Source organism: Monocercomonoides exilis (assembly GCF_001643675.1).
Source record: "Monocercomonoides exilis strain PA203 chromosome Unknown scaffold10-1930038, whole genome shotgun sequence".
NCBI lineage: Eukaryota > Preaxostyla > Oxymonadida > Polymastigidae > Monocercomonoides > Monocercomonoides exilis.
Window position 1 is genome coordinate 857,126 of NW_027150555.1, and position 23,781 is coordinate 880,906.

The window sequence follows — 23,781 nt, forward strand, 5'->3', positions numbered from 1 at the left end:
TTTTCGAAAATTGAATATTTTTGGTGTAATCTTCCAGAAAAAATGTTTTTAAAAAAAAAAATAAAATATGAGTTTTTCTTTTTGAAAAGTCGCAAATGTTTAATATCTGGGTTAATATTGATTTCATTATTTGGGACAAAATATTTGACTTCATGCATTTTCCTTGAAAAATTATTCACTTTTCATTGACTTTTTGAGATCAAAAATCGCAATAGAAATATGTCAATTTTTTGACATTCGAAAAATGTTGGAAAACTTAATGTTTTGATTTTAATGATTCCTGTTTAGAAATTATTTAATCCGATTTATTTTGAAATCTGAGAAAGAAAAATTAAGATATGAACGAAGTTATTTTTCTATGCTTTGTGCAAAAACAGCTTGAAAGTCAGTATTTTTCCCCATTTGATCATTAATCGCAACATATTCATCAAACTTAATTGTGTTGCAAATTAAAAAATTCACACATATTTAATGAAAAAATTGTTCATTTCATCAAATTATTTCTGAGTAAAAAAACAAATGCTTGACTATGTTATTTTATTCATTCTTGTAAAGTCTCGAGAGTTGAAATGAATTAATGAGGAAAATGTGAAAATTTTTTTTCAATCTGATAATTACACAAAAAGAATTTTTCAAAAAAAAAATTCGATATTTCTTTTTTCTTAATTGTTATGCAACAATCAGCTCCATCCCAAACATTAAGCTCTGCAAACCAAAGACTGGACACTTCAACAATAAGTCCAATTTCTGATCTTTGGAAAGGATACAGATTGAAACATCAAAACAGCCAATAGAACAATATTAATAACATACACATGATTATTTTTATTTAAAAATGAAATTGTTGTTTTTCATCTATCAATCAATCTCCAAATATTTTCAGAAAAAAATTCTTAATCAATACATCTTTCCATAGCTTATTGTCACTTATGGAAATAAAATTTATTGTTCTTCAGATAATGATCAATTATGGAATTCTTTATCTATTGACGAATATTCCAGTTCGAAAAAAATTATTCGATCACTGAAACCGTAATAAATAAAGAAAAAGATAAATCGTTGATTTTCTCTACAATTGTTTGTCAAAAATGTCAACAAAAGCAAAAACAGTGTGAACGCATATACTTTTACGACCGTTTCGAGTTTTTGCACATATATTTCTTCTTTCCAAACATATGAGAATTTAATGTAACTTTCAAAATGGTATTGTTTTCTGAATGCAGTGTGTTTTGGAAATGCAGGAGATGGGCAACACTAAACAATTTACAGGTTCACATTCATCGTTGAATTTGAATTTTTGACAATCACTTTTTTCTTTATCTTTTTGAAGAATTACTTCATGAACTGGAAAATTGCTCTGTTGAAGAACAAAAGCTGAAAATCTTTGAAATGAACCAATCATTGGAAGAAATGGATGCAAAAAAATTCGATTCTATTTTGACAGAAGAACTGTATAACGACGTGGATAAAATGATGAAGGAAGAGAAACTATCAATAGAAAATGCAATTAACCTGTTGAAACATATTGGATATTGCATATTTTTGAGAAACATGTATAGCATTTCTTTTAATAATTCTTTGCTTTGTGAAAGATTGAAAAAGATAATGATTGAGGAATATGAAAAGAAAGGAGATGAGAAAAATGAACAGCTATTGATTGATCTTTGCAAGCTATCTATTTCTTGGATGTTCTTTATCATCTGAACCACTTTCTATTTGTGTTTCTTGCCTTCTAAAAGTTGCTTTAGATAAGAAGAAAGATGAGGATACACAAAAAATGAAAGTGGAAATGGCTTTGTTGGCTTTGAGCAGAATTGCAGGAGATGTGTGAACATATCCATTTTATTTTCTTATTATTAATTTTCCCATCTATTTTTATAAGGCATTGGAGCAAGAGCTGTTTTTGAATGATATCAAACAGATTATCCGAAATCATCAGGAGCATCACAATCTAACTCGACTTGCCTATCAGTCAGCGTGGCAGTTTTTAATAAACCAATTGGTTTATGATGAGAATTTGGATGACGTCATTGCAAATGAACTGCATTTTGCAAGAGAAGCAAGAAGAGAATTGAAAGAGCTATCGAATTGTATGGATTGGAATAGAAAAGAAGAGGAAATGAGCAAAGAAGTGGATGAGGGAAAAACAAGAATAGAAGCGAAAGAAATCATAATTATGAAAAGATGGCTAGATGAGCTTGAGGCTTATTTTCGCTCATGCAAATTGTGGAATGAAGAATTTGTTGGGCTTCTTGGAAGCATTGTGGAGATATTCCGAGAGGCAAGAGATAATCACAAGGTTGTAAGCTGCAACTGCATTGAATCTTTAGAAATTATTACCTAAAATAGAGATGTTAATGTTAGTTGTCTGTTAGAAAGCGGAGCAGTCGATGTAGTTATGGAGGAACTAGTTCAATTAAATATTGAAAACTTACGAATTTCATATCGTTTAAGTTTTTGCCGTTCAATTTGTGAAAGATTGAATATCAATAAAGGAAAAAAGAAAGATATTGCAGAGCAAAAAGAATTGAAAAAACAATTGTTTGAAAGAATGGAGGAGCAAGGATATAAAGATTTAATCTTCGTGTTGTGTAACTGCATCGTAATCAGAAGAACAGGAAATGACATTTTAATTACCAACTTTAAAGATTATTTTATTTATTACTGAATCACATGCTTTTGAATTGACTTTTTTAAAATCATATCAACTTTATTCTGCTTTGGAACAGTTATTTCCTCAATGTCCGAATATATATTTTTGGTGTTAATTTAATTTGTGCATAATTTTAAAATAAGAACTATGAAAGCAAAAAAAAGAAAAAAAGATTAAAAATAAAAAATAAAAATAAAAAATATAAAAAAAAAATAAACATATAAATATAAATAAACAAATCAATAAAAACCACCACAGAGAATAACCAGATTATCCAATAATGCTAATAAACTTAATGAGTGAATGTCGAATGTTAAGCAAATGTGGATGAATTGATAAAATATATAATTCACCTGATCGATGAATTCTTCGGTTTATATTAACGATACAACAAATGAGATAATGTTCAAAAGATCGGTTGCCATGGTTGAAATTGATGGGGACATGATGTCCAGCAGCTCGTCGGATGAGTATTGCGATCTTGTGGATGTGAAAAGTGTGCATTCTTTGATTTTTGCTGTTTTGCGGTTAATGGAAGGTTTGCGTTGAATGCTGGTGGTGCAGATATGCCGATAGAAATATGGAAGCAGTGTGAAATTTTTAGTTGGGCTTTGATGTATTTTTGAAAATTTGGCAGGATTTTGAAAAAATGCGATACAAGAACGAAAATGAATCTGATGGGGACGTCAAAGTTTTTCCGAAAGATGCTGGATACAGAAGAGTATGACACGTATTTTATTTTTTTCATGTGCAATTTGACGGGATTTGGCTGGATGAAGGTACTGGCATGAGATTGTGGTTGAGGAGCTGCCGCGGCTGAGAGACAACATCCACATGAGCCAGGATGAGTTCCAGGATCTGGACACGTACGATCCAAACAATGGAGATGTGTGTATTTTTCGCTGTGCCGGAGCAGACACTGCGGGCGGCTCTCTTTTTGATGGGCTTCTTCTCGTTTTTGTTGATTTGTTGATTTGTATTTTGCTTTAAATTGTATTCAGGATGTTGCGGACAAGACTCGGTTTGGACTGAGTCCGAAAGGATGGAAGGACACCATTCGATTGTATGGGACTTTTCCAGAAGTGCTGTTTGGGAAAAGAAAAAGTTTATGGAGGGATGTGCACGATCTGAAAAGCACAATCGAACATCCGTGGATGAGTTTTATTCTGTTCACACTGACCTGGATATCACTGATGATGTTTCTTTTCTTCTTTTTCTTTGCCATCTTCTACGCAACGAATTTTATCCGTGGGCCAGTTTTCGACAAGCTGGCCGATGATGGGTATGTCACGACTCTTGTAACGAACAAAGTCACCAGATCGGTTTTTTCTTTCAGCCTCTCTCGGTCAAAGGGCCAATTCACCGTTGCACTGGTGATGCTGACATTGTTTTTCTTTTTCTTTCATCTGTATATGAAGGAACGGAAGTATTTGAGTATCTCGATAATTATGTTTCCTGTGATTGTGGGTTTTTTATTAATTACGTTTGTCTTTTTGTGCGTGGATCTCGACAGTTTTGTGAATGGAGATAAACACACGTTTAACATCCGTAATCGCTTGGTTGATGGTCCAGTGACGAAACCGTATCCTCAAAGGAGCATCAAGGTAAGTGGTGCTGGTTATGATGTTTTTTTCGGAAAAGCAACAGCCACAGAAGCTGTCACACAAAAATTCACAGAAGATGGGCGATTGATAACAAGCTCAGATACCATTTTATTCACTCTTTTGCTCTGTTTTTTTGTCTTTTTTGGAGGAATGCTCGCGGGGCTTGTTGAATACAATTCCTGGCTGAGACTTCCAGAGAGGATGAGTATCACTTTTATCACATTTTTTCTTACTATGTCCGGGCTTATTTCCACATGGGTGTTATTTTCTTTGAAGATATGCTGTATGCAAAGTTTTTGAGGAGAGTGGGTGAGTGCGTGCATGCGAATTGATTGAGAAACAAGACATTGCATTTTTATTTATTTATTTATTTATTTATTGAATCTGTGATGCACAAAAATCATTATTTCGTTCATTCTATTCATTCTATTCATTTATTTTATTCATTTTATTTATTCTGTTCTTTTTGTGTGAACGCGAATGTGTGTGATCGGAATGATTGGGTGTGTTGGCCACCAAACAGACAACATTACGAGTTCGTGGACAATAACATTCATTCCGTTGTACCTGACAATCATCCCGATCCATATTTTTGCATTCAACATGAAGCTATCACAAGTTTATTATTTCGAGACGAGATGCAGCAAGAGCGTGCGATGCTGCGGGATTGTGTTTGGGTCGGCGATTGGGATTGTCATTGTGCTTATTCCATCGCTATGCTTGGACGGGATTGGGAAGTTTGACCCACCCACTTCGAGTGGAGAGGCATGGGAAGGCGCAGAGCGGCTTATGTCGGTGGTGGTTGTGACAGACGAGCTGATTGAGCGTGCGCACAAGATGGAAAGAAACATGATGCTTTCACTGGCCCCGATGCTGATGTGGCTGTTTGTTGAATATGTGGTGTTTTGTGTAGGGCTGTATCTGGTGAAAGGGGATGTGAAGTGGGTTAAGAGAAGGCTGGATTTGAAGAAAGGGCTGTTTGTGTGGCAGGCATTAGCTCCGAGCAAGAGGAGCAGAGAAATGCAGGAAATACGGGCAGAGGAGTGGAAAAGGAGAAAGACAGAAAAAATGAGAAAAAAGCAGGAAGAACAGGAAAGAGAGGAGAAGGAAGAAGCGAAGGAGAAGGCGAAGGAGAAGCGAGAAAAAGAGAAAGATCTGAGGCTGATAGAGGTGACACAGAGAGGACTGAAACCTGAAGAACTGAGCGCGGCAATCGATGAGATCAACAAGTATTACGATGAGGAGTATCGAAAAGAGGCAGGGGCAGAGGAAGCAGAAAAGAAAAGAGCGGAGGAGAAAGCAAATAAGAAGGAAAAAGAAGAAAACGCGAAAGAGAACGAAAATCAAAGTATTTTTGATGAACCACCAATCAATCGTGATATTCATGAACTTTGGGAAAAGATTCTGCGGAAGGGTTCGTTTTCGTGGCTGGTCTGAGCAGCATGTGGAAAAGTGAATGACAGTCCAATTACATACAAACTTTTGTATTTGGTTCTTTGTTTTGATTTTTGATTTTTGATTTTTGATTTTTGATTTTTGATTTTTGATTTTTGATTTTTGATTTTTGATTTTTGATTTTGTTTTTGGTGTTTCTATTTTGTGATTTGAATTGCAGTTGCAATTCTATTGATGTAATTATTGTTATTTATGGCTGTGTTTTTGTTGACTAGTTTTTGAAGCAGATTTTATTATCATTTTAATTAGTTATCGATTTTCTTTTTCATATTTTGTGAATTTTGGATTTGCTATTGAAGTTTTTTTTCCAAATCCGTTTAACGTGGAGAAGTTTGACTTGTCAGTTTCAAAAATCAATCAAAAAGTGTAAAGTTTCTTTCATCCTGAAAATTTAACATTTGCAACTTCTCGTTAAAAGAACTCTTATGGATTTTTTTTTTCAATCAAAAGTTGATAAAGTGATTCTTTCACAAAAATTTGGAGAAGTTTTTCAAATTAAACAAACAAAAAAATAGCAACTCAAAATAATCGACTTTCAACAACTTGTTTTCCAATGGAGATATAAACCTTCTCTTTCAGAAAGGTTCAAGTCATTAGCCAACGTGCATTTCAAAACTGAACAGGAGATTTAATGACTCTAATATGGTCGTATACAAAAAAACAAGAAAATTTGAAAAAAAAAATTAAAGAACAGAGTTCTTTAATTCTCCAGAACAAACGATAACAACAACACCTCTTGTTATGGGAGTGGAGCCTGTATTCAGGGCTCAGTCGCTCATCAGATCATGGATATTGAAAACACTGCAACAGGACCTGCATCTGGACTGGGTAGTATTTTTGCACTCAGCGGATCAACTGGCGTCGTGGGCTTATCTCAACCTACCTCCTCAAGCAGTGTACCACCTCTGCAACCAGCACAATCTTCTTCAGGAGATACCTCTTCCGATTCATCCCCAAATGGAAAGGATATTTTTTTGCCACGTTATGCAGAGAATTATTTGGGTCAGAAACCTCACAATTTATCTTTGATCTGAAAATCGACTCACATGATACAGCCGATACAGTTTCTTTATATGAATCATTTTCATACACTCCTTTTATCCCATCCAAGGTTCACGAATTTGCAGGATCATCAAACTGGATAACGGACGCTCCAAACTCTAGAGACTGGAGAGTTGAACGCAACTTAATTCAAGCAGTGAAGGCACTAATACTAACACACGCAGATGCGCCAGAGAAACAGGAAAGACTATTCGATGCGATGATGCTTGCGTTTTTGTGTCTCCAAGAAGCAAGGCACTCAAGGATCCATGCAGAATACGGATTTTCCGCAGCTAAAGCGCTTCGAGTAAAAACAGAGGACCCAGTTGTCTCAGGTGAAAAATTGTCCAAGATCAAACCATTTCTCGAGGCAAGAAGAGCTCGATCGCATCTACCACAGCACCAACTCCACAATAGAAAAAGATTTTTTCGGCTTCCGGCCCGAAGCATCGGGCCTACACAGTTCTGAACGAGAACATCAGCCTGACAACAGCGACAAACAGGGAAATGGTTCAGAAGCCGGAGGACTTCCAAAATTTAATAGGAGGCAGGACTCAGATGTTTGCACAGGAGTGGAGGAGCATTGGAGTGAAGAACACAGCAACGTTTGAAGTTCTCCCAGTTTGGAAAGGAAGATCTTCGAAAGAAAAGTTAATGAAGGAGGTTTATTTGCGAAGAGGCTTCATTGGCACAAGAAAGGAAGAAGAAGAGGGTGCCAAATGGATACAGGAGAGCTTGCACAACAACATCTTATGCAAAATCAAAGAAGGAGAGGCAAAATGTTTGAACATGCTGTTCTTCATAATGAAAAAGAACGGGAAATAGCGACAAATCCCGATTGTCGCACCTTGAACAAAGCAATAAACGACATTCACTTCAAATCCGAGGACCACAAGACACTAGAGAAGCTCCTCCGCAAGGACGATTATGCGGTTACAATAGACCTCTCACAAGCCCACTTCCTTGTCGCCGTTTACAAAGATTTCACTCCCTTCCTTGCTTTCGGCTTCAGAGAGAGGACATTCGCATTCAAAGGTCTCCCATTCGGTTTCAAAGATGCTCGACGAATATTTACAAAGCTGATGAGGAATGTTGTGAAGCAGGTTCGGAAAAGATGGAGTGCAAGATGTTTGAATTATCTCGACGACATCATCATTTTGCGCGATACCAAAGATGCCTTGCAGAAAGCTACAACAGGAATCGTTCACTGGTTCAACAATCTCGGACTTGTTGTCAACGAAGAGAAGAGCAGGTTAACTCCAAGAAAAACCTTCTCCTTCCTTGGTTGGATATGGAAGACTTGTGTGATGAAGGTCGCATTGGAGACGAAGCGCCGGTCCTCGTTGCAGAAGAAGATAAAACGGCGGATGAATTTGGCATCGAAGGAAACATTGATAATGAAAAGAGACTTTGCATCACTCGTTGGAGAAATCAGCGGAACTCGATTCGTCGACGTAGACGCTTCTCTACACATGAACAGATTATACAAGGAACTCATCAATGCAGTCAGGAAAACCGGATGGACTGGTGCGATGAATCTGAATCATTCAATCAGGGAACAGCTGCAGTATTGGCAGACGAGACTGATGTGGAAGGAGGAAAGACCCTGGGTGTCGTTTGCAATTCCAGACGCGACGTTGACGACCGATGCTGCACCCCGAGCCTGTGGTGCAACACTTCGAATAGGCAGCTCTCTGTACCACTTCCATCAAGCTTTCAATCGAGTATTCCTCAACCAGTCATCTTATTTCAGGGCGATGTTGGCTGTTCTTTTGACCCTCAAACATTTTCGCTATCTCATAGCCAAACACAATGTCCGAAGGATTCTTCTGAGATCAGACAACACCTCCGTTGAATACGATATCAATCGCTGGACAGCGGGAAAGAATCTCCTGGCTCTTACGAGGAAGATCAGACAATGAACAACAGAATGGAACATTCAGCTGAGAGCAATTCACCTCCCAGGAGCAAAGAACTTTGCAGCGGATGCCCTCTCAAGACTTCAACGCGCAGGAGACTACGAGATTACAGACGAAGCATTAAGAGAGTTGGAACATCGGCTAGATCTTTCAATCGAACAGGACGCCTTCGCAAGCGCGACAAACAGGAAAACAATGACTTGGCTTGGACCAGAAAGTCCGGAGCTGGAAGACGGACTGCAAGCAGACTGGAAAGGAGCGGTGACTCTGGTGCATCCTCCGATACCTCTGATTCTCTCTTGCTTAAAAAAGCTTCGGGAAGAACAGGCGAGAGCAGTTATTCTTCTCCCAGCTTGGAGGAACCAGGTCTGGACCCCTCTTCTGAGAGAGATAACAACATCTTACATGCGATGGAGCGATTCGAGGAAAATATTCAGGGCAGGACCAGGAATGAAGAGGTCGGGAGCATCACTCCCACCGGGACCTTACTTAGCAGCAAGACTCAACTGGTAGCACAAAGAGGAGAACAGTGGTGGAACAGCCGTCTTCGAAGATGCAATGTTCCCGAAGCAATAATCACCGAAGCTAAAAATAGTGTATCGACTTCTTCTTGGACAGCCAACACATTCGGATTCGCGCATTTTACCCAGGCATGGACTGAGGAAAATTGTGGAGAATTTCCACAAGACTTCGTGGAATGGTGTCGAAGGTGTGTCATGCTTTTTGTCAAACAAAAGGAAAAGGGATTCCCTCACACATGCTTGTGCGCCACGAGATCATTAATTTCTCTATTCTCAAGAATTAGTTATGGAGAGGACATTGGACAAGTTCCAATAATTAAGACAATCTTCCGCTCCTTCCACCGTTCCCATGTTCCCAGAAAACCTTTTACATATATGTGGTCGCTTGCCGTGGTCTTCGATTTCCACAACTCACATCCGAACAATATTGATCTATCCTTCTGAGAACTGACAGTTTAGTGCATAATGCTTTGCGTGCTATTCACAGCATGCCGCTTCCACGAACTCGAACAACAAACGATGAGCAAATCCATTTTTGACAACGATGCAATCCACATCCACACTCATCCAAAAACATCTATTCCCCCCAGTTATCTTCCAATTCCTTGCTTAGGAGAAGAAGATGAGAAGATCTGCCCAGCAATTGCCGTAAACTGCCTTTGGGAAAGAGTCCGAAGGACCTACGAATCGAGAGACACATTTCTTCTAAACGCATCGCATCACACACCGCTGAAGACTTCAGGAATTAGTAAACTGGAAAAACTCGGAATGACACAGGTGGGGATCCCACAGGAGTTCAGACTCTTCACAATCAAGCTTGCAGCCATTTCCGCCTTGATCTTCAAGGGAGTACCTGAAGTGCTGATAGCGAGACATGCTCTCCTATCCCCAACAGCTCACACTCCAACGCGCTGCTTTCTTAGAGACAACGTTGCATCCGACATGGCCCACGCGCTAGTTGCTCCTCGGCAGGAAGATCAAACCGCACTTTTTGCTTGCTACTGCCCATCCACTGCCAAAGCACCATTTCTCCCAGCCTCAGCACCACAGGAAATAACAAACCTCTTCTCAAGAACAATTGCGTTCCCACGACCACCCATTGCGGAACTGAACAACAAACTCAACTCGCAAGTCCCAAGCTCGCAGACAGTGGAGCCTACAAGAGAATGTAGCCGAATTGAATATACCACAATTAGAACAGTTCAGACAAGTGAGATTGGTCATATTCAGGCAGATATATAGCAATTTCCAACTATTATTACTCCCATTACAAGAGGTGTTGTAGTTATCGTTTGTTCTGGAGAATTAAGGAACTTTGTTCTTTAATTCGTAAAGAACAAACAAAACTACAACACCTCTCTATTTCCCACCACGAGTTCAACTCTTCCCACCCTTTCGTTTTCATTGAAAAAGTTTTCATGTCAAATTTGCACTTGTATCATACTACATCAACCTCTGCGCACTTTGTTATTGCACAACTTTCCTTGTTTTGTACTTTTTTATTTTATTTCCATTCTTTTCACATCCACCGTTTTTTCACTTCAATTGATAAGCGACTGGGCCCTTAATACAGGCTCTACTACCATAACAAGAGGTGTTGTAGTTTTGTTTGTTCTTTACGAAAAGAAAAGAAAACCTCAATTTGAAATTTTTTATTCTTCTATTGTTTTTTGTTGATCGTTATTGATATTTTGTGAAAATTTCCTTCTGAATCTAATATATGTGAAATGTCGAATAGTTTAGAATTGAAAATTTTTGTCGAGTTAGAAATATTAACATTCTAATTAAGAATGTCCACAATAATTCTGAAAATAACTTATTTTTGTCAAAAGAAATTTTTGACAAGGCAAATAATTTTTTTCGCAACAGTTGTTATCTGACTTTGGCAAAAGTCTCTCTCTTTCTCACACACACACACTCTTTTTATTTTTCCTTTTCCATTTCCATATCATTTTCATTTTCATTTTCATTTTTCTTATTTTTATTTTTCTTTACACAATTGGTTTTACAGAAACTGGAAAAACGAAGAAAAAAGGAAGAAAAGATTTTTGCTAACAAATGAGCCATTTTAATCTTCCAGAAAAAATCAAACAGATAAGTAAATATTAATCAAACATTTTGACATTTAAAACACTTCAAAAATATTTTTTATAATAATTTTTGAATATAGCAAAAATTGGAAATTTTGATTCAAGTTCAAAAATTAATTAATACAATTAATGTGGTTTTTTTTCCCAGTAATTTTTTGTTTTTTAATTCAATTAATAATCAGGAAAAGTAGTTTTCCTTGATTAAAATTTCAGATATCAATTGATTGATTCTCATAATTTGGTGAATTAGATCCAACTTATATCATCATCTTCAACAACAGAAATATCTTCGGAAAGATCGCTTCCAACTGAATCTTCATCGACATTCCACAGGGAATCGTCTTGAGATGACTGATCAGTACATGTCTTTCGCAAAAGAGCTCCAACTGCTTCTTTAGACTGATTTAACTGCTTGAACAGCCTTCTCCTATCCTTCATCATTCTCTCTTCCTCTTCCTTCTTCGCAGACTTCGCTTGCGTTTGAAGACGCGATGTGGAGCTTGTGGGTGTCTGCGTTGCAAGAGGCGTGGTGGGTACAAACAGGCTAAGTGATGAATGCCGTGAAAGCGAAGATCTTAACTCTTTCAGCTTCCATCTCTCATCTATTGCAATTTTCCTTTCTTTCTCTTTCTCATCAGCAAGGATTTTTTCATCGAGTATTTTCTGCTGCTCTTCAGGAGTAAACTCAATTAACTTCTCCTTCTTCATTGTACCAATAAGAAGATTCCAGTTTATCTCTTCGCGCTCAATTCGGCTTTTCAGCAAATCCTCAATTTCCTTTTCTTCTTCTGTCTGTTGAACAATACGCTCAATTATTTTTGACTCCTTTCTTGTTTTAGCCAAGTTTTGCCCACTTGATACCATTCCCGATCCAGATCCCAATCCAAAGCCTTTGCTACGTGTAGTAAGTCCTTCCCCATCATCACCCCTTATACTTCTGGATGTGTTCTGCCGGCTTTCTCCATAGGTCCGGCTTCTTCTTGTAGTCTTGCCTCCTCCCACATTCCCCCTCACAGACATAAGCCCGTCTCCAAACAATGAACGCGAGGAGACCATCCCACTTCCTCCACCGCCACCTGTTTTTGTGTGAAACGTCATCGCATCGTCGTCTCTTCTCGATTCTGGATTCGATGCGTCTTCACGGTGTCGCGCTGTTGATTGAGTAGTTGATCCATTTCCACTACCGGCCAGCAGAAATGACTTGCTGCCCATCTTCTTTCGCATCAGGGTGGATGATGTCCGCTTCAGTTTTAGCATCGACGATCTCCCACTTCTGACAGTTTTGTCTCTTGCAGTTGTCTGTGTTGATGAGGCCTCTTTTAAGAATCCTTCCTCTTGAGCTTGCTTCAGTTCCAATGCAGCCTTTTCTTTCTTTTCTTGCTCGGTCAGTGTGTCTTCATACTCTTTTTGAAGTTGAATAAGTCTTCTCCGTTCTTTAGCTCTCGGAGTTAGTTCATCATCAGGCACATCGTTGTCAGCAAAGTCCAGCATGATTTCCTCAGAGTTAACTGTCTCCAGCTCATCAGCACACAATCCAGGAGACTTTCTTTCGTTTGCAACTCCAGTTTGACCATCAGGAAGCGGAGTATCTCTCCTTGAAAGAGTTCTGTATCCCTTTTGATTGTCTAGAGTCGTTTTATCTCTATTTTCCTCTTGCAGCTTTTCCCTGTTTCGCTTTCGTCCTTTTTCTTTCAATTCTTTTTCCTTCCGCTCGCGTTCAATTCGCTCTCTTTCCTCTTTTTCCTTTCTTTCTCTTTCTTCTCTTTCCTCTTTTTCCTTCTTCTCTCGTTCTTCTCTCTCCTTTTTGGCTTTGTTTAGTAAAGCAATCGTTTCTTTTGTCGGTGCAAGTGTCACTAGCGACGGTATGTTCAGATCAGATCTTGCGAGAGGCACAAGAGTAGGCTCAGCAAGCGGAGCTAACGAACCTCCTCTCTGCAGGAACGTATGCTTGGACCATCCAAAAGAATGCCGAGACGCCATTGGATGCTCGATTTTCGTTGTGTAGTTTGGGTTAAACTCAATATGCAGCTTTTCTTTCTCTTTATCTGCTCCGTCCACAGAAAGTGAGGATCTCCGGTTTGAATGAATGGGAGTACTAGATAAAGAAAAAGACTGAGATGAAGATGGCGAAAGCGTGGGAGTGAAAGATGGAGACATGTTTGCCATCATAACGAGAGGAGGAGCATCAATAGTCAGATTACGCTGCGATGACCGCATTTCTGAAGAGCGAGTGGGAGGCTTTGAAAAAGGAAAAGAAGCTGTTGTGCCGAGTTCGAGAGAAGACAAAGGCAATCGTGGGGGCAAGGAAGAGGAAGACAAAGTAGAAGCAGATTCTCCTCCAACTTCAGATTGCGCAAGTGAAGCCTCAGACTGACTGGAAGCAGCAACTTCATCTGGAGAAGATTTTGTATTTTGTGGAGGAAAGTCCTGCTGCTCGGTGGATAGCATTGCTGATTCACGGCCTTCCATTCCCGAAGTTAATTCTGAAGAAACAAAGACTGAAGAAGATGAAGAACCCACAGGCGATGGGGTGAAAGCAGGTGAAATGGCGTGTGTTATGGATGAATCTGAGAGATTGCGGGAGAACATCGAAGATGGCGATACCGAAGGAGGAACAGCCGAAGTCGTTAACGAAGCTGAAGCGAGAGATGGAGAAGGAGTAGGCAGTGAAGCAATTGACCCAACAGGAGATGCAGACGGCGAAGGAGAAGCAGATGGTGATATGGAAGGAAAGAATGAGCTTGATGCAACAGGAGCAGTTGATGTCGATGCAAGGGAAGAGGAAGAAATAGAAGAAGCAAATGGGAGCTGTTCAGCGGAGCTATTTGGCAAAAACGATGCCAGCGGACGAGAAGAGCCAGAAGCCCTGGATGCGGAAGCAAATGTAGCTGCAGAAAGAAGCTGAGAAGAGGAGGACATCGATGAAAAGTAACCAGGAAATTTCGATTGAGATGAAGAAGCCAAAGAAGCTGTTGGTAACGATACTTGAGAGCTTGGAGCATGTTTGAAGGCAACAAGTTCAATGTCATCTTTGCCATTCATTGTTTTTGAATATTCTTCTATTTCCTTCAGTTTACTACCAATTGATCCAAGAAAGTGTGTTGAGCTGCTTGTTTGATCGTTTTCTTCTTCAAATAACTGGTTCAACAACTGCTGCTTCTTGTAATTGTTTAGCCACTGCCTGTCCTCCTCCTCCTCTCTCTTTTTACGTATTTCTTCATCCTCCAGTTCATCCAGCTCATCAAATATGGATGTGTCATCAACGCTGAATTCTGCGCTATCGTTGTCTGTGTTGTTGCTTTCTGTCCCTGGAGTCAGCGCAGAAAGCATAGTCGCTGCACTCCGCTCGCTCTTTGGTGTGCGACTTGTGCGTTTTGATGCATCGTCCCGTACACTAACAAGCTCATCCCCCAAAATCTCTTTCTTCACTGTGCCATTCACTTTCTGCATTTCTCGCATAAACATCTTTAAGTCAGCATCTCGGGCCTCTCTTCGCAGCTTCATCTCTTCCTCGAACTTCCCCAGATCAGTCATCAGATTCGTTAATAACTGGCGAATTCGTGGAAACTCTGTTTTGAACTTCTCTTCACGATTTTGTTTCCATCCTTCGTAGTTCTCCTTCATTTGCGCCATCACATTGTTGAACTCTTCTTCTCTTTCCAACTGCAACTTTCTCTTCTTTCGCACCCTTTTCATTCGAACAACATACTTTTGCCATGAACCAAACACACGTTTCATTACATTCAGATCTCCTCGATGTTTCATCTCTTTCTTCTCTCTCCTCTTTTCCATCCATTCTCTCCATCTTAGCAGTACAACAGGGCACAGCCTCACAAACGCGAATCGCATCAGTACACGCTCAAGAATGTCCTTTCGAATATAATCTTCTCTGAGAGCTTGCAAGAACGGAACACTCGCCCAACGTGAAGGCAGCGCAGGTATAAACTCTTCCGATAAGCGGAAAAACACAATCGCACGCAGCTTAACCGCCTTCTTGTATTGTGCCAACGCTGCCCAATACACAAACTTCCGAGTGCATTGCCTGCGCAGGATAAATCGCTGGCAACGCTGCGATCGGAAAATGCGAGTGAGGATGATGTTTGGAGCTGCCCAAAGCTTCCAGCGCTGAATCGCATCGTGTTTGAGATGCATTTTGTGCTTTTGTGTCACTAACCTTTCAAAGCGATCAAGCTGTTTCTTTTTTCTCAGCCAAACGAATCTCCAGTGCCGAATGCATCGCAGCTGTAGTGCAGTGTTGTACACGTCCACCATAACATATGCAATCTTGCGTCTTCTTATCTGCTTCACCGTCCACCATCGCCACATCTGAAATGCGTTCACCGACAGATCTTGTATTTTCTGTTCTTTCTTCTGTTTGTATTTCAAAAACTTCCTTCTCTGCAGAATACGCCTGAACCACTGTTGGATCACTTTTGCAGACTTTTGTCTGCGCATAAGCTGCTCAAAGCTCATTGGCTCGCTTCCGTCTGTTGACACCCGGCCGTTCTCGTCCATCATCATCAGCAATGCTTTCGTGTCCGAAGGAATCTCCGATAATCTATCTGAGCGCAGAGTGCCATCTGCATTTACTCCATCTCTGCCTTGTCCCATCCCTCCGTTCTGGTCTCCGCCCTTTCCTGAGTGTGAAGCTCCTTTCAGTTTTGATGAGCCGTGCCAACTTTTTATTAGCTGTGATAAAAGAACCGTTGGCGTTTTTGAACTGGCTGCAGTTGAACCGCCTGCAACATCTCGTCCTCCTTTGCCACCTCCAGTGAAATCAAAGCCCATTGCCTTTAGTTTTCCTTTCAGAAGAGTTGCCATTGATGTTCTTGGCTTTGCAGGCTGATTCTTTTTATCAGTATCTTCGTCTTCACTTCCAGCATTGTAAATATCACCACTTGCCGAAGAGTTAAACTTCTTTTTCTTATTAGCATCGCCAGTAGCTCCCGTTAATCTATTCCACAATGATGCTGCATCCTTCACTCCAAGCTTGTCGAGTTCTTCATCAGAAATCGGAGGGGAAACACGAAACTTTGACTGCGGAGACATTGGACTAACATCATCTCCCTGTCCCTGCCCGATTGAAGTTGAATGCAGCATGTAAGCAGGCGGAGATGGAGAAGGAGCAACTCCATTGGCAGAAAACGCTGAATCTGTTGCTTGTTGATTGCTTCCGGTTGGAGTGGTTTGATTTTGAGGTGGATGGAACGAAAATGACTGTCTGTATTGTCCCATCATCGACAAAGAGCGACGGATAACAGGCTTTGGATGAGAATAAGGAACGAGTGTAATTCCCCCAATTGTTGGCGATTTTGTAAGTGGAGAATCCGAAATTTGAGAAGGACTGCGTGGCGTCGTCTTTTGGGAGATGGACGTTGTAGTCGGAGAGCTGAATGAGTCAAAATCGAATTTTCCAACGGGACCAGCACCGCGTGCAGACGAAGGTGTGAACATTTCGTGGTGTGAGGCAGTGCCACGAACTGACGTTGGAGTGTTTTGATTGCTGCCGTTTGAATGACGCGGTGTTGATGTTGGTGCAATAGCTGTTGGTAGGATGTTTATGCTGAATGAAGCTGATCTGGTGGGAACAGCAAACATGTTTGGTGGTGGATGAAACATTTGAAACATGCCAAGAGAGTGTCGAGGTGTTGTGTGGAAGGGATCAAAGGAATTGTGGTCAACATTTATTAACAAAGGTTTTGTATTCATTGGCTGACCGGATTGCCCAAAAAGAGTTGAGCCATTGTTGTTTTTGGTCGCTTCTGTGCTTTCTTTCTTTTCGTCTGTACTTTCATTCGATTTGTTTGCTTCTGTTGCTTCATTCTCACCAGTGCTTTTCTCATCCTCCAATTGCAAACGCGATGTTGCCGAATCAATCGGAGGGAGTGAAGAAGTGGTTTCTCTACGGTGGAACTGCTGCTCCTCCTCCCACTCGTCTCCTTCCTGAATGGCTGGTGGCAGCAGCGACGTCTTCATCACTTGCAAGTCCAGCTCGTCTTCTTCCGACTCTTCTTCCATTTCCATTTGCTGTGAGCTTTCATCGCTGAAGCCTGAATTAGCACTCTCTTTCGTTCCATCGCTGTCATCATCCTCTCCCAATGAATGTTGGCCATTTGAATGCAATTGATTACTCTGATGGCAAATTCTCCTCTGTGTCGAGTCGACTCTGCAAAATTCACCATTTTCACCTTCAAATACATTCGAGAATTTTTTGCTTCCGGCTTCTGTTTCTCTCTTTCTCGCTTCCTCTCTCTTCTCATCTTCACAAGCATCTTTATCAACGGCTCGTCTATCGCTTCCGATATTTGACCCCTCATTCATTTTGAGTTGCTGCCCAATTGCTTCATTGTCCGCGATGCCATTTGACTTTGAACTTTCTTCTTGTTCTTGCTTTTGCATGAGACTTCGTTCCATTTTCCTCTTTTTCTTTTCTTCCTTCTTCTCTTCTCTTTCTCTTCTTTTGATCTCCCTTTCCACTTCGTTCAAAATAGTGTTCTCGTCATTTTCGACATCAAGAGGCGACAAATCTTCGCTTTGAAGGCTGCTTTTGCGACGATGATGATGTGATCGTCGATGATGGTGATGATGATGGTGGTTGTGCTTGTGAGTGGGCAATGAAGGACTGCGAAGATGACGCTTACTTCCCCTTTCGGCATTTGCTTGAATATCAGCATTTTCAATTACATCTTTTTCGCTTTTTTCATTTTGTGATCCATTCTCATTGTTCATGCTCCTTCTCGAACGTGAAGAATGTACAGAAGTTTTATCTTTTGTTCTGTTTGTGCTTTTTGAAGTGTAAGACGTTGACGACTCAGAGCCTGTCTGAGACGATGGAGATTTGAGAGAAGACGACGAGTCAGCAGAGCTGCTGTTGCGCGAGTGACTGGAGCTGTCTGTGCGGGACGAGGTGCGGCTACTGTGCGACGAGCTCACACTGAGAGTGGATCGGTGTGACTCCGAAGCTCGTCCACTTGTTTTCGAGTGAGGAGAGCTCGAATGGAACGTGGCAGTGGACGAAGAGGAGGCCCGGCTGTTGACTGAGATCAGATCAGTCGACGACTGCTGACCAATCTGCGATGAGTTGGCAGACGAGTTGCGCTGATGATGCGTTCTTTTCTTTCTGTTGCTGCTCACCCGCGACGACTCTTTGCAGCTGCTCCGTGCCATCCCCAACCGTACAGACGACGCAGCTGCAGGTGCCAAAACAAGCCCTTCTCGCTGGTGCTTCACAAGATTGCTGATAAGGCGCTGCTTCGGAGCCTTGTTGCTTTCTGAAATAGAACGAGACAATATTTCAGTGAGCACATAAGACAGCCGGCTGTTTTTTCTCATCTCCTTCTGGCGCTTGAAGTTTTCTTCGGCTTCATCGCTGGTGTTGTTAGTCAGCTCACCTTCCGTCTTCATCAGTGGATCCAGATCTGTTCCATCGTATCGATTGACAGCCGATGGCGGGACAAAAAGAAGCGATGTAGATCCTAGCTTCTTCCTGTTTTTGTTGCTCCCATGCTCTCCTCGACTCATCCAATGCTTGTCTGCTCCCTGCAGCTTGTGGATGAGTGTTCGCGAGCTGTTTGTTCCGCTTGTGAGCGAAGGCGAAGGAACAGGCGATTTCCTTTTGCTGCTGCGAGATGCACCGCTTTTGCGTGTCAAATGAGCAGTATGGCCTTCGTCTGGAAGTGCAGAAGGAGAAGCTAAGACACAGCTAGTAGTTGACTCCACACCATCCGAAGTGGGAATGCCTGCAGAGAACGGGGTTGCTGGGATGGAGCCAGGTATTTCAAAGGAACGAGATGGAGAGGTTGGAGAAGTGAGGCCTGAAAAGTTTGCATCAGAAAGCGCTCCTCCTTCGATTGACTGCTGCATCGCCATGAAAAATGATGTGTTTGCATCAAATGGAGGAGCAGCAAACGAAGAAGGAGAGTTATGTGATTGAAGTGAATGCATTGCAGATGATGAATCAAAAGGCATGCTGGCAGAAGAAGCAGAAGTTCCATTCACACTTTGTTCTCCATCAAGCTGCAGTTGGCTTGCTTTATACGAGCGTCTTGTTGCTGAATGGTTACGTGCCAACTGTGTTTTTTCATTGCCTCTGTCGCTAAACGGATCATCAGATGCATTTGCTTCGTATCCTCTTGAAGCTTCGTTGTTTGTGACTGGACGAAGAAGAGAAAGATTGCGTGTGGTAGCAGCACGCACCCGTCTGAAGAGAGAACTGGTTGATTCGCTCTCTTCGAGTCCTTGCGTTAAAGACAGCTCATTGTCGACCGTAGTCAACGATCGCTGTGAGCGCGTTGGATAGTTTCCGCCTTGTCTGCTTCTATTAGCACTTTCATCTGTTGTATTATCAATAGAAAATGGAGAGGCTTCGTTGTCTTCATATTCATTGTCATCATCAACTCCAATCTGCGCAACTGTGCGGCTTCTTCTTTTGCTTCTTCGTCTGCCAGAAGCTGCCCGCTGCTTCGGAGACAGGATGTTTTCCTTGTTTCTTGGTGCATATTCGCTTGTAGCTGAAGTGAGTGTCCGTGAAGTGTATGAAATGGCTGGGAGTGTGCTGATGTGGGGGTTTGATGTGGATGCCATTGAAGGCTTGCGAAATGATGTGGATGTCAAAGAAGGTGCTTGAGTAATGGAAGGTGAAGTGGTTGTGACTGAGGAAGAGAGGGTTGTTGAATTTGAAATGGAAGCAGAAGCAGCTTGTGATATGTGAGATGTTGTTGTCTTTGAAGGAGATTGCGTGGCGTTTAAAGGCAAAGATGATGAAATGGTGATTGCTCGTGTCAGAAGTGATGAAGTGCTGTTGGAAGAGTCCATTGCAGGTGCTTTCTGAATGGAAGAGTAAGGAAAGAATGCATTGGAAAGCAGAGAAGGCGGAGGCTGAGGGCGCGAAGTGGAACTTTTTGACTGTGTAACAGGTGATTTTGATGCCTTTCTATGCAGATCAGTGGTATGTTCGGGCTGAGCCGGCGCATCTCTCTGTGCAATGAAAGAGATGCCCGGCTGAATAATCAGATTCTTCTCATAGGCAGTCTGGCGCCGTGCGAGCGACTTGGCGTTTGGAACAGAAAGCAAATTGGAAGAAGGCACAAAAGAAGCAGAAGCGGAAGGCGGAAGATGCTTTGTGGAGTAAGTAGAAGGAAGTGGAGATAGCATATTTGAGGAGGATGAAGAGATACTCGGTTGAGGCTTCATCAACGCCCAAGCAGAGGAAAAGGATGAAGAAGCAAAATTGGACGAGGAAGGTGAAGAAGAGGATGATGTTGAGGTGTGTCTTTGAATAGAACGCTGGTTGTAATCAGCTTGATTGCGCTGAAGACTTCCCAGTTTCTCTCCGTTGTCTGTTTGACTTCTGTTTGAAAGAAGTTTCTGTTTGTCATCACTTCCAACATCTCTCTCTGATCTCCTCTGAGATTTCTGCAGAGCAACTGCAGCCTGCGACTCCTCCGACGAAAAAGACGCACTTTCGCTTTCGCTCCACGAGCCACCTAAACTATTCTCCTCATCTTCGTCTTCATCGGGGACAAACGAAGTGGAAGAGCGTGTGGTTGTTGTGGTGGAGGTGTATGAAGAAACAGAAGATGCCGTCAGAGACAGATCGTCCTGTGACAAGTCAGATCCGCTCTCGTCAAACTCATCGCTTTCATTCCTTCCGCTTCTTCTTCTCTTCTTTTCGTAGCTTGCTCCATTCTGCGTCCACGAATTGGCAGAGGAAGGCGTATCAGCCTCCAAAAACGACCGCTGCGATGAAGAATGCAAGATGGAGTCGCTTGAGGGCATCCAGAACGACTCACCCACACTCATGTCTTCTGCTAACTTGGGATCAATCGATGCAACAGAGCGTGACGAGGCTTCTGTTGCCAGGGGAGCAGGCGGCTGGGGAGGGTTGATGGAGAATACAGAAGGGAAAGAAGAGGAAGAGGACGAAGAAGAAGAAGAAGAAGATGATGATGATGATGTAACAGGAGTGAAATGAAAGAAACCTGTTGGCGTAGCAGGCTGACCTGTTGTGATGATGGTAGTTGCAGAAGTCATCGAGAAGCAAGATGGCAATGTTGAAGAAGATGATGAAGATGATGAGGGATTCAAAGGGAAATCTTGTTTTTCAAAGGAATCGCTTGGAGTGAGCTTTGAGCTGACTTCGATTTCTTTTGGTTTCTCAAACAAATTGCTTTCCATAACTTGTAAAGAAACAGCTTCATCTTCTGCCTTTCTTGCTTCTTTCAAATTATTATCTTCTTTGTTGTTATTCTTGTTCTCTCCATCATTTTCTTTTTCTTTCTCTTTCTCTCCATTTATGTTTGCATTATCTTCTTCTTCAACTTCTTCCCATTCATAATCCCATTCTTCATCATCTTCCTTTTCTCCTTCTCCATCCCAATCTTCCAAAACCCAGTCCCATTCAGAATCATCTCCTTCTTTCTTATCTTTATCAACATCAGCTTCAACGCTCTTATTGATATCACTAACTTCTTGAGGTTTCACTTCGGAATGTTCAATAGATTCGCTCTGTTGCGTTAATTTCTCTGTTTCTGCGCTTCTTTCTTCATTTTCAAAAGTATTATTTTGCTCATTTGCAGGCTTTGCATCAGGTTCTGATATGCCCTTCTTTTCAATTTCTTCTGTTTCAGTTGTGATATCTCCATTGCTTGTCGAAGGTTGTTGAATGAATTCTTCCTCTTTTGATTCGAGTTTTGCTTCGTCTCCTTCGAGTGCTTTTGCTTCTTCATTCTTTTGCTCCTCAGATTCGCTTGCCTGCAGTCTGGCATCATTCCCATTTTCCTTGTCTGAAACGGTATCCGAATTCATCCTTTTGACAATGTCTTCCACCTCTTCCTCTTCTGAATCCTTAAGCAGACTTGACCACGACGGCATAGACTCCACCCTTCTTTCAAATCTTTCCTCTTCATCTGCAAATTCGTCCTTTGCCTCGGTGGATATGTCTGAGCTGTGTGCCATCAACTGCCTCCTTCGCTCTGTCTGCCTGCTGCTGAGTGTGTTGGCATCGGAGTATTCTGAAGCAGTTGTGTGTTTTGTGCGTGGAGAGGGAAAGATTCCAACAGCTGCTGCAACAGACAGCGCAGAGGGAGAAAGAAGAGACTCAAGAGAAGCAGCACTCATCAAGGAGTTCAGCGAATAGTTGTCGTGAAACAGAATGTTGCCATCCGCGTGGCCTTCGCTTGGGAAAGACAACTTCAAAGAAAGCTTGTTTGAAGGCAAGTTTGTTCCTTCAACTTTTTCTTCTTTTGTCTCACTTTCATGTTGGATATTTGCATCTGAGAGAAATGCTGAATCATCAAAAGTTTGGTGACTTATCTTCTTTTTCTTTTTCTTTTTCTTCTTCTTCTTTTTGGTATTCGTGATTTTTAAACCATCAACTTCTTTCTCATTCACTTTCTCGTATGTGACTCCACCTTCATTTTTCTGGATATCATCAATTTTTGCAGAGACATTGCAAATCTTTGTTTCCTCATCATTCTTATCTGTCAAATTATTGGCTGAAATTGCAAGGTCTTTTTCATCTTTTCGATAAGCAGATGAACTTTTGCGGTCTTGCGATTTCTTTCGTTTCAATTCTTTGATTCGATTGGGAAGTGAGAGTGAAATTTTTGTCGATTTTCTTGAGGCAGTCGATTTTTTGGATGTCAGTGTTTTTTGCCCAGTTTTTTCTTTTTTGCTCAAATTTTGTGGTTCAGATTTCATTTCTTTCACATCTGAAGTCCGAAGAATATGAGATAATCGAAGAGGCATAAGTCCGTCTGATTTTTGAGGAGTTTCACGAATAATTACAGCTGCTGTATGAGGAGTACGCTTTTGTGGAATCTGAGTTTTATCATTTTTATTTATCGATCTTTTTGCTGAAGCTGCAGAACGAGTTAATGAAGAACTTATTGATGGATTTGATGCTTTTTTACTCATCGGAGGAAGTCTTTCCAAAGAAGAACGCGAAACTCTGCTGTATGATGATGAATTCCGAAGAGAATTATTAAGGCTCGTTGGTGTTGAGGAGCGAAGAAATTGCGAAGAAATCAAGCGTAAGGCTTCAGTGGGCCTTGGAGGAGATTTCTTTTGAAAAGTAATTTTCTTGTTTTCGTAGATAGGAGCTTTGTGTTGAATTTGTTTTAACTCTGATAATGCTTCTTCTTCAGTCATCGAAGAACGTACTGAAGATGAGAAAAGCGGAGGAAAATGAAAAAATGCATTATCATGAGTTTTAAACGTATTAGAGCAAGATTGTGCTCTTACATCTGTTTTTGTAATATTCTTTTTTGAGTTATATGGCTTTGATACTGCGGTTGGCGACAGAGAGCGTTGAATTGAAGGAAAATGTGAAGTGTGCATTTATTCGTTTTCGAGAAATCAAACAAAATTTTTTTCTTAAAAATGGAATAAGCATAAAATAATTAAAAGCATATGAATGAACAATAACATTCTAAACCTTCCACAGCTGAAATTGGCTTTGAAGTTGTTTTCATAAAAAGATGTAATGGGACAATAATA

General features: G+C 41.1%; 5 protein-coding genes across 5 annotated transcripts; 4 read left to right on the forward strand and 1 right to left on the reverse strand.

Moving 5' to 3' along the window:
- Positions 1 to 1,217: 1,217 nt before the first annotated feature.
- MONOS_17243 (uncharacterized protein) lies at positions 1,218 to 2,477 on the forward strand (the record flags this gene model as incomplete). The annotated part of the gene is made up of 4 exons (XM_067870144.1): positions 1,218 to 1,269; positions 1,331 to 1,451; positions 1,672 to 1,825; positions 1,883 to 2,477. 4 exons carry the CDS (start codon positions 1,218 to 1,220, stop codon positions 2,342 to 2,344), a joined length of 789 nt encoding a protein of 262 aa, XP_067731974.1. The 3' UTR covers positions 2,345 to 2,477.
- A 534-nt stretch (positions 2,478 to 3,011) lies between these two features.
- MONOS_5060 (uncharacterized protein) lies at positions 3,012 to 6,132 on the forward strand. The gene is made up of 6 exons (XM_067875180.1): positions 3,012 to 3,149; positions 3,218 to 3,242; positions 3,291 to 3,374; positions 3,433 to 3,541; positions 3,655 to 4,540; positions 4,781 to 6,132. Exons 1-6 carry the CDS (start codon positions 3,014 to 3,016, stop codon positions 5,692 to 5,694), a joined length of 2,154 nt encoding a protein of 717 aa, XP_067731975.1. The 5' UTR covers positions 3,012 to 3,013; the 3' UTR covers positions 5,695 to 6,132.
- Positions 6,133 to 6,497: 365 nt separating this feature from the next.
- On the forward strand, positions 6,498 to 9,637 carry MONOS_5062 (putative Transposon Ty3-G Gag-Pol polyprotein; the record flags this gene model as incomplete). The annotated part of the gene is made up of 5 exons (XM_067875181.1): positions 6,498 to 6,714; positions 6,768 to 7,088; positions 7,171 to 7,358; positions 7,449 to 8,512; positions 8,632 to 9,637. The coding sequence occupies 5 exons, from the start codon at positions 6,498 to 6,500 to the stop codon at positions 9,635 to 9,637; spliced, it is 2,796 nt and encodes a 931-aa protein (XP_067731976.1).
- Positions 9,638 to 9,658: 21 nt separating this feature from the next.
- On the forward strand, positions 9,659 to 10,435 carry MONOS_5063 (uncharacterized protein; the record flags this gene model as incomplete). The annotated part of the gene is made up of 1 exon (XM_067875182.1): positions 9,659 to 10,435. The coding sequence occupies one exon, from the start codon at positions 9,659 to 9,661 to the stop codon at positions 10,433 to 10,435; it is 777 nt and encodes a 258-aa protein (XP_067731977.1).
- Positions 10,436 to 10,834: 399 nt separating this feature from the next.
- On the reverse strand, positions 10,835 to 23,756 carry MONOS_5064 (uncharacterized protein; the record flags this gene model as incomplete). Its single annotated transcript, XM_067875183.1, has 2 exons — positions 10,835 to 23,444; positions 23,720 to 23,756. 2 exons carry the CDS (start codon positions 23,754 to 23,756, stop codon positions 11,530 to 11,532), a joined length of 11,952 nt encoding a protein of 3,983 aa, XP_067731978.1. The 3' UTR covers positions 10,835 to 11,529.
- Positions 23,757 to 23,781: the final 25 nt, after the last annotated feature.